The sequence below is a fragment of the Lytechinus pictus genome, chromosome 15 (genome assembly GCF_037042905.1).
Source record: "Lytechinus pictus isolate F3 Inbred chromosome 15, Lp3.0, whole genome shotgun sequence".
Taxonomy (NCBI): domain Eukaryota; kingdom Metazoa; phylum Echinodermata; class Echinoidea; order Temnopleuroida; family Toxopneustidae; genus Lytechinus; species Lytechinus pictus.
This window is the reverse complement of record NC_087259.1, coordinates 3724608-3734471: the sequence shown is the minus strand read 5'-3', so window position 1 is coordinate 3734471 and position 9864 is coordinate 3724608. Positions and strand designations below refer to the sequence as shown.

At 37.2% G+C, this 9864-nt stretch overlaps 1 protein-coding gene across 2 annotated transcripts; it reads left to right on the top strand.

Moving 5' to 3' along the window:
* The first annotated feature begins 313 nt into the window (after positions 1-313).
* LOC129278171 (retinoic acid receptor RXR-like) lies at positions 314-6838 on the top strand. 2 transcript variants are annotated; one of them, XM_054914382.2, is made up of 5 exons: positions 314-490; positions 1422-1573; positions 3638-3764; positions 4534-4758; positions 5441-6838. In XM_054914382.2, exons 1-5 carry the CDS (start codon positions 412-414, stop codon positions 5689-5691), a joined length of 834 nt encoding a protein of 277 aa, XP_054770357.2. In that variant the 5' UTR covers positions 314-411; the 3' UTR covers positions 5692-6838. The 2 variants fall into 2 exon arrangements, with proteins under 2 accessions (XP_054770357.2, XP_063966833.1); XM_064110763.1 differs by having other exon boundaries at positions 1404-1573.
* The last annotated feature ends 3026 nt before the right edge of the window (positions 6839-9864 follow it).

Sequence of the window (9864 nt, the reverse complement as noted above, 5' to 3'; positions counted from 1 at the left end):
ATCACATATTTAAAAAATGTTTCTAGTTCAAACGTAATGTTCAAGCAATGTTTTTTTGTTTATAATGAAAAAAATTTAAGTCTTTAAAAATCAATATATGAAGCGCTGAAAGGAGCGTTATGAAATGTGTTTCTGCTATTAAACTATAGATGTTGGGAAACAGAAATCAGCAGAAATCTCAATCATAATTGTACTACAAGCCTATTTTGGTGTGGACATGAAAGGAGTGTTATAATTTTTATTCATTTATGTACATATATCATGAATTAAGTATTTTTTTTTATTTTTCCCCATTTTCGCCTTTCTACAGGCAAGCATTATGGAGTGTACAGTTGCGAAGGCTGCAAAGGTTTCTTCAAAAGGACAGTACGGAAAGACCTCACGTATACCTGTCGAGACGAGCGTAACTGTATGGTCGACAAGAGACAGAGAAATCGATGCCAGTATTGTCGCTATCAGAAGTGCCTAGGCATGGGCATGCGCAGAGAAGGTACGAAAAATGGGGGAAAGTTTATGAAGTTGGTTATTGAATGGCCATCTCAAGGTTATGAGAAGTTTTACCTAGTTATACAGATTATAATATTAACATACTTTAACTCCGGGCTGAAAAGAATTATCTTTCTTCATATGTTATTTTTTTTTTAAGTCATAATTATTTCATATCTTCAGACATGTGTGCATGATATGTCTCACTTAAAAGAAAGTAAGTTGCAGCAATGATTGTATTACATATTAATTCAGCTGTAAATCCATTTTTTTTTCATTCTTGGAGGACAAGGGGAAGATGACTTCATCAACTTGCTCATTTGCATATTCATGAAGACATACATGGAACTGTTTCATTGAAATGATGCTGAACTTTAAAATCTCACAACTTTGTTATTGTTTGTCTGATTTTGATGAAATTTTTAGTATTTTGTTTTTCTGGTATGACTGTTCACCTCAAATTATTTTCAGCCTGAATAATCCCTTAAAATGTGAATGTACGTGAGCATCAAAGAGTCTATAAACTATAGTGACCGACATTCACTGTATACCTATTGCTCATACAATTATTGATTCAGAAATACAACTTCATATGGAATAATTGAATGTCATTACTCTAGGTTCAAGTCTTAAGATAACACTCATGTTTTTGATAATGGATTATTTCTATACTGCCAGACCTGGGCTCCGTAACACAAAGGTATGCGATGGATTGCAAATACGAAAGAACCGCATTGATTGGTCCCTGGTCAGTATTTTTAACCAAATCTGCGTGTAACATTGATATTGATTGGTCAGTTCATTTAGCGATTGATCGCTATTCTTTGTGTTACGGAGCCCCGGTCTCCTTCGCATCCTGCATTGCAAGATGCAGATGAGACGACGCTCAGCATTTGCCCTGTATGTAATACTTATAGGTGTAACTCTCCTTACAGCTGTGCAAGAGGAGCGGCAACGCAAGGACAAGCCCACCGGTGACAGTCAAGTCGAGAGCACAAGTGGGGCTAGTAACGACATGCCTGTTGAAAAGATCTTGGATGCAGAACTAGCGGTGGAACCCAACAACGGCCCCTATGTAGATACTCCGGTAAGTCCTCTCGAAGGATCCTTCAGATAGTTTGAGTGTACCAACATTGAGATAAGTACAGAGTTAATGTGTACCATAAATAACATTCAATTTACTAACAGGTATTCCCAGCAGAGTATTATAGTGTATTGTACAACGCCTCTTAGCTTGTTGTACGCAAGCAAATGGGAGGATGAATGTCAATCATTCTTACCATTGCACACGCACTGTCAAAATGTAGCATTTGCACGGTCTGACGTTACAATACAATTCAATTCTCGCTACCCCAAATAGGAACAAAAATCTCATAATGCGCGAGACGAGATAATTTTCACTCCTTCGGGTCGTCATCACCACTTCCGGTTCAGAGTCATGCTCGCGCGAGGTTCGCGATACTGAGTTTTCCACCACGCTGAAATCGATGCCAATCAGCGTAATATACACAAATTATAATACTTTTTATTTAATTTGGTCAGTTTTGATTCCATTTGAATTATTTAAAAAAAAATATATATACATTTTACGTGAAATAATTTTTATTCATGTGTTTATTTGGTTATAAAAAAAATTAAACAAAAAATGCATATCTTAAAATTTTGCATTTAGCGACCGGCCTGACATCACGATCGTATTCGACTAGACGCTAAATATATACAGCATTCATTCCGTTCAATTTTTCGTCGACCACAAAATGGAAAAAAAAATCAGTTTCGGAACTTTAAAAAATCTTAACTGACAGAGGAATACCGTGCAATGGAAAGCATCGGGCTGAATTAGTGACTTTAGCAGAAAAGGCAGTTAAACTGTATCGTGAAAGAGAGGGTTGTGATCACGAACTTTCCGAACGAAAGCGACGTTGTGTTGTTTTGCATGACGGCACTGTTGATCTGAATGGCAAAACAGTGCATTGGACTTTCGAACAGGAAGTTGTGATACCGAAAAGCTATCCCATAATGCAATGCGCGTTACAGGGATTTTCCCGGATCTCGGCGAAATCGCTATTTGGGGTAGCGAGAATTCATTGCACTTAGAAAGTGGTGCAATAATCATTGCAAGTGCAATAATAGACGTAGGGCTTACTGGTGAAATGCGCGTTGCTGCTTTAGATCAGATCCGCATTTAAAGAATTTTGCTTTTTGCTCTCAATCATTTTATTTTCCTTAATAAACCTAGAAAATAAATTGATTGTTTGTATTTTTGCTGACTTTGGAGGCGTTGTACAACACAAATAACGAATATTCTTATTCATGCAATGGTACGACATTTCGTATTCGGTGAAAGAAAGAGACACTCTATTTAACTCGGCTACCTTATGTGAAATCTCGCACCATGCCTATTCGCTATTTACATACCAACAGAGATTTGGAGTTTACCAGCAGAGAATTAAAGTGTACTGAAAAGCAACAAATTTCACTCAAAGATGTTCATGTGCCGTTTTATTAGTCACTGCTAGTTGATATGTAGGTGCTATCGCAGAACCCAACTTTATTTGGTCTCAAAGTGAGCCTTTATTTGAACTAATTTTATTTTACAAGAAGACTTTGACTTTGAAAGCTTATGATTTAAACAATATCATGACAAAGAACCTAATGATAAATATGGTATACATTGTTTTTTGGTCAGTATCATTAAAGGTCAAGTCCACCCCAGAAAAATGTTGATTTGAATAAATAGAGAAAAATCAAACTAGCAAAACGCTGAAGATTTAATCAAAATCAGATGTAAACTAAGAAAGTTAAGACATTTTAAAGTTTAGCATTTTGCAAAAATATCCACCAGGATGTGCATATAACTGTTTTGTGAAATAAAGCAAAACTTTAAATTGTCATAACTTTGTTATTTTACATCCGATTTTGATGAAATTTTCGGTGTTATGCTAGTTGGATTTTTCTCTTTTTGTTCAAATCAACTTTTTGTTGGGGTGGACTTGTAGAGCAATAGGTGACAGGACCTTTAGGAGACAAGTTTATTGTACGGTCTTCTTCATAAACAATATTAATACATAAGCCGTTAAAGTGTTCTGATCTGTACACTGAAAGTGATACTCCTATTTTATCATTTATCTGTTCATCTCTTGAAATGCAGCGTGACCCCGTGACAAACATTTGCCAAGCTGCCGACAAACAACTCTTTACCCTGGTAGAATGGGCCAAGCGAATCCCACACTTTACAGAACTGCCTCTGGACGATCAGGTCACGCTCCTTAGAGCAGGTAGGTCACACTCGTGGTGATAACCTGGGCACTGTTTCATGGAGCGTCTTGCCAATGATTTTCACTGGTGAATTTGATCTGAGCCAATCAGATGCAAGGATTTTAGTAGCTTTTAACCAAAAGGAAGTGAGAATCACTGAGTATTTGTTTTTTCATGAAATGGTCCCCAGTTCATGATAGAGAAATACCTGAAACCTTTGTATATGTGATCATCCTTTAAATTGGCTGTCTCACAGTGTTTTTTTTCTACATTTGTAAATCGAAGCTCATATTTCTGAAATGAAAGTCAATTGACAAGAAGTATGTTTTAATATCGAAAAATGAAGTAAGAGATACCACCAAGCTGTATGTGATTCACTTTATCTCTTTCCACTCTGTATCTGTATCGTTGAGTCAGCAAAGTACCAGGTTTCGCACATCACGACTACGTGTGGAGTAGCTCAATGTATTAATTGATATTTGTGTAAATTTGTATTATGATTTTGTTGTTAATAAATTTACATTCAATCAATTCAAGATTTATGTTTGAAAGAATCCAGGGATGATGAATGTACTGTATCTTCAGGGAGTTTATTCCAGTGTGTCTCTCTGTCCCTCAGTGTATCCCTCACAATCTAAACCCCCTCTCTCTTTCTCTGTTTTACTTCCTCCGTCTCTATTACTTACCCTCATTATTTCTCTTCTGTCTAACTCGTTCTCTTCCTCTTTCTTACTCTCACTTTCTTACTTTCTCATTCCCCCTAACTCACTCTCTCTTTTATCAATGTAGGTTGGAATGAGCTGTTGATAGCAGCCTTCTCACATCGTTCCATCCAAGTAAAGGATGGCATCCTCCTTGCCACAGGGCTCCATGTCCATCGTAACAGCGCCCACAGTGCAGGGGTGGGCACCATCTTTGACAGGGTGCTCACCGAGCTCGTCGCCAAGATGAGAGAGATGAAGATGGACAAGACAGAACTAGGTTGCCTCAGAGCTATCGTTCTTTTCAACCCAGGTAATGTTTAAGCCCCAGGGTCATTACTCAATTTGATACTTAAAGCCAGGATTCTGCTTACTTCAAACCAGCTTCATGGCTATTCAATTGCCCTTTTTGGATAAGCACTTTGCTTAACTCTAAGTCAGCCCCCTACGAGGCTAAGTCTGGCTTGCATGCAGTTTACAAATGAACATACTCGCAGTCATACATGTTGTGCACAGGTGGATTCATTAGATTACGCATCAGCATTTTTCTACAATCTTCCCCGAGGCACCCCCCGTCTTGAGTTGGGTACCGGAAGGAAAGCACACTGGCTAGGATTAGAACCCATGACCTCTGATGAAATGATGAGTGTCATAACCACTTTAAAAGAAATACAAGAAATAACATTTTGGTTTTGAAATGCATTTAGTTGATGGATAAGAGCTTGGTCGTCACAGAGAAATTGCTCTTTTCAACCCAGGTTATGTTCAAGCTGAAGATTTCCCTCTCCCCACGTAAGGATGCATTTACTTCATGAATAAGATAGATCTTGGTTTGTCTGTGGAGCTATTCTCTTGAGGTATAGGACAATCATTTCCCATTTCATCATATTGATAATGCTAATAATAGTTAAAAGGAATGTGTAGCTTTTGGACCCCTTGCCCATACAGAAAAAATAGAAAGTCAGCTTTGTTTTACCTTGTCCTTGTGATCACAGATGCAAAGAACCTGACCTCGGTACAGAAGGTGGAGGAGCTAAGGGAGAAGGTCTACGCTTCTCTTGAGGAATACTGCCGTAACCAGTACACGGACGAACCCGGCCGCTTTGCTAAGCTGCTCCTTAGACTGCCTGCCCTGCGCTCCATCGGCCTGAAATGCCTGGAGCACCTCTTCTTCTTCAAGCTCATTGGAGACACGCCCATCGACACGTTCCTCATGGAGATGCTGGAAGCGCCCAATAACAGTTGAGGGATTGACTGAAGGTGTTGTCTTAAGGACAACCCAGATCTAGGAGATCATGAACTCTTTGAAAACTCTCTTCAAGGGATTCTTTATTGTGATGGTTTTTATCCACTTCAGACTCGCACATCCTTGTGGATGTTTCCGTGCCGAGTTCGTCCCGTCTTGTCCTCGAGTAAGGTTGCATCACAGTCCCTAATGTATTAAAAACATCTGCCATTCTCGACTGGACCTCATACTGAAGTGAACTGTGTTAAGACCACGTCAGCAGAGACTAACGATTTGAGGTCTTTGCTACAGTGTCTGTGAACTTTGTACAGGCAATCACCATGTGGAAGCTCTTCTTGGGATGCATTCATCGATTCAAACTGTAGCTTCATTGCATCGCCATGATAATGACATGTGGTGTTGTAATGGTGTTTCTGATGAAATAATCTTATGTGTGAACTTAAAAACCTGAATATCATTTTGGTTGGGAGAGCAGAAAACTGGAAATCTATTTTGTGATTGATTTTCCATCCTTTTCTGCGAGTATGATAACTTTGCCTCTATCATATAAGATAGGAATAGATTCTAATATTAGCTGTGAACTATTAGATCCTCTTTTTCCTGGCAATATTTACCAAGGTCTACCTAAATGAAGTAGTAGAAAATGGATTGGCCCACATCGGAATTAAAGTGCTATCTTATTCTCTAAATCAATGTTGGGACTTTTAAAGACCAATTTCTAATTTGAACATTTCGTTGATAAAACTACTTTTTAACAGGTATTTTTTCCATCCTTGGTAGCCGCTTAATTTATTCTGCCACCATATTCTGGCGTGTTGCCTGGGACATCTTATACAAATAGTCTAATAGATCACAAATTTCAAACAATTCTCATTGGTTGATAGTGGGGGCTACTTGTCAGAACTTGCTGCCTACATCTGCTACATTTGATAAGCTTTAATATTACAGTAAGTGTGGGTTTTCTGGGGCTTAAAAAAATAGTTTTCTGGGACTCTTTAGAGCATTGTCCCAGGCTCCCGGATAACCTTTTCCCCAGTAATTTTAGCAGTCTGATAAAACAGGCTACAAACCTCATCCATTTTGAGAATGACCTTAACAAGAATGTGTCTTGATCAGAGAGATGCATGTGGCTCTCTTTCTCCTACTCCTTTTCTGTCTCTCTATCTCTCTCTTTCTTCATCTTATTCCCTGTTCTCAGAAACTGTAATATTCTGCATCAGTAGTGGGCGCTGTTTGATTATTTACATACTGGTTGATGGCACGTACAGATTTAGTTTGCCACACTCCCCCTCTCTTTACCACTAGCAAATATTAAGTACAGTGTTTGATATTGGTATTCGGGGGGGGGGGGGGGGGTTAGAGTCTGACTCACAATGCTGAACTTTACTCAGAACAGACTTTATGCTTAGAAAATGATACTATTGCCATTATTGATGGCGCAACACCTAGTGATGTCAATCTTAGCACCATACATGTATTTTAAGTTTGGTGTTGTGTCTGGTGTTTGTTTTGCCACACACTGACTCCAGCAATCGACACCATCCTTTAAATAAGCCATTGGTTGATTGCAAGTTTGATGTTGACCTCTTGGTGTTGGTGTTTCGCTGATATTTACATCATTACAGCACCAAACTTTTTAATGAAGCTGACAAATCTCACTAGGTGTTAAGCTATCAGTAGTGTGCTTTGGATCACTTTTTAAAACTCACATTAGGTGTTCAAGCTAGGGAAAGCAATCTTAATTATGCATCCAACATCAACACAGATTTTGAAATCAATAATGGGAACTGTTTCCAGATAAATGCCAGTATCATGAATATCCATTCTATTAGTTCTTAGATTGGAATTTCACCATTCTTATTAATCGGCCATGTAGTACTTATAATCTAATCATCTTTATAGATTAATATAGGGCCATCTATCTAAAAATAATCTATTCAGAATTGCTTATCACCCTTGCTTTAGCTCGAGCTGCTATGGAGTGCTCGGTGCATTCAAGGAATGAATCATGTCTGGTATCCATTAACCTCACCTGGGTTGAGTGCGGCAAAATGTGGGCAAATTTCTTGCTGAAGGAGAACACACCATGACTGGGATTCAAACTCCGCTCCCTCTGATTGAGTCATACCCAATAGACTGTGTCACCCCCATGGGACCACCATACATGATTACAAGTTCAAAAAGCAGTGTTGAAATGTCAATTTCTCTAGGTTTTATTTTTTCAAATTATAAATTAGCAAATTCTTGGTGCAAAATATTGAAGCATTGTCCAAACAAAGTTCTTCAAGTGAAAAGGAAAATAAACACAAATTCAATTTTTGGGAAAGAAATTTGAAATTGATTCATAAGATAGCAATGATATTGAATTAATTTCATGCATAAGTTAATTTCACCATAATTTCAATATACACTTTATACATAATATTGATTCCTAATAATTGTTATAAAAAGTAATATTAAAAAATAGTTTTTATGTTTGTTAATAACCATTAGGGGAATCCTTAATAGGTATTTTTCATAAGTCCTTTATTTTTTCATATTACACCGTATTTTTAGGTGATTTAGGATATTGGCTTTTTTTTTAAATAGTAATGATATGATGGAATGCTGTAGTAGATTGTGAGGAAATCTATATTTTCTTTTAAAAGGATTATTCCTTGTCAGAACATTGATGAAATTTAATCGTAAGACCAATAGCGGCAAGGAGAATTTTGTTATGGTAATTTCAGAAAGAAATTAGATTGTGCAATATACAATGAATCATTCAGTTATGAATTAACGTGAACCAAGAGGCTTAAATGAAGGGAATAAAAAGCACACTTAAATGAAGTGAGTAATTTAAAACTTGTAAGTTGACAATATTTCACGATTGAAACAGGGTGTATTTTATCAATACATTTTTCAAGCCTTTTATTTTTCTATTTTATGTGTGTATGTTGGCTTTGCTTATGCAACATTATCATACATAATATGAAGAATTGACTAAATGATTTAGTAAGTTTAATTTCCTGTCATAGATTTTTGTTGATGGTAAGGTGGAATGTTTTAGTTGTTAATTACAGGGATAATTAATCTTCCTGGCTGATAATACTCCCAACCCCCCCCCCTCTCTCTTTCGGCCTGTCTTGCTATTCTATCTGTGTTTATCTCTTTGTGTCTTTCTCTTTCCTGACTAGTCTGTTTCACTCAGTTTTGTTGTATTTTACTCTACCCTTTACTTGACCTTCTCTTTTCCTTCACAAATCCCTTCATATTACGGACCCTTGTTTCTTCCTACGTTCAAGAGAATTGAAGAAACAAATTCTAGCAATTAAATATACAAACTTCAAAAGTAATTCGTATGAAACCAAAAGAAGTTTTATGACCTTTAAGTGTATGGTACATTGAAAGAAAACTTTTTAAATAATAGTAGATGCATGCAAGAAGTCTCCTGGCCGATATGTTTACTTGTTTATAATGTGTGGCAGTGTGAAGTGTGTTCACATTTCCCTAACGTTGCCTCGAAAGTTCACCACAACGCCACCATATATGAACGGAAGGAAGCTTAAGAGCTTTTGCGTACTAAATTTGAAATCTCGCATGAAATGATATGAAAACCATTACTTTATATTTGTGTATGTGCAAAAAATATGGATATATGGTTGTAAATGTTATAAGTAATCCAATGCTTGTCTTTTTTTTTTCTTTTCTCTTTTCCCTGTCATTCTCGCTATTCTGTATGATTCTGTCTCTGTACATATGCTTGTAATTTACTCTGTATGAACCTTTTGAAGTTGGCATAACATTTATGTGGGAGATATATCTGTGTATAACTGTATATGCTCACTTTATGCTGCGTAGTGGACAATGGAAATAAAAGGGGTAGCAAAATGAAGATATCAGAGGTGGATTACATACACCTTAGTGTTCAGGGAGGATATACATGTACCTATAATGCAATCTTGAGTAATTAATGTCGTTTGCTGGTGTTATATGTAGAGACAGACGGTGCACTTATATTGACAGGTTCAGATGAAACATTCGTCAGGGCATGATTTTTTGGGAAAGCCCTTTTTTACCTGGGAGGTGTCCAAATAGCTGCTTTGAAATAGATAGGAAATTACACTTTAAAAAATCAACTTGTTGGAGACTTTTAAAAACTGCTTATATACGGGCTAGAGTCTGTGGAAACGT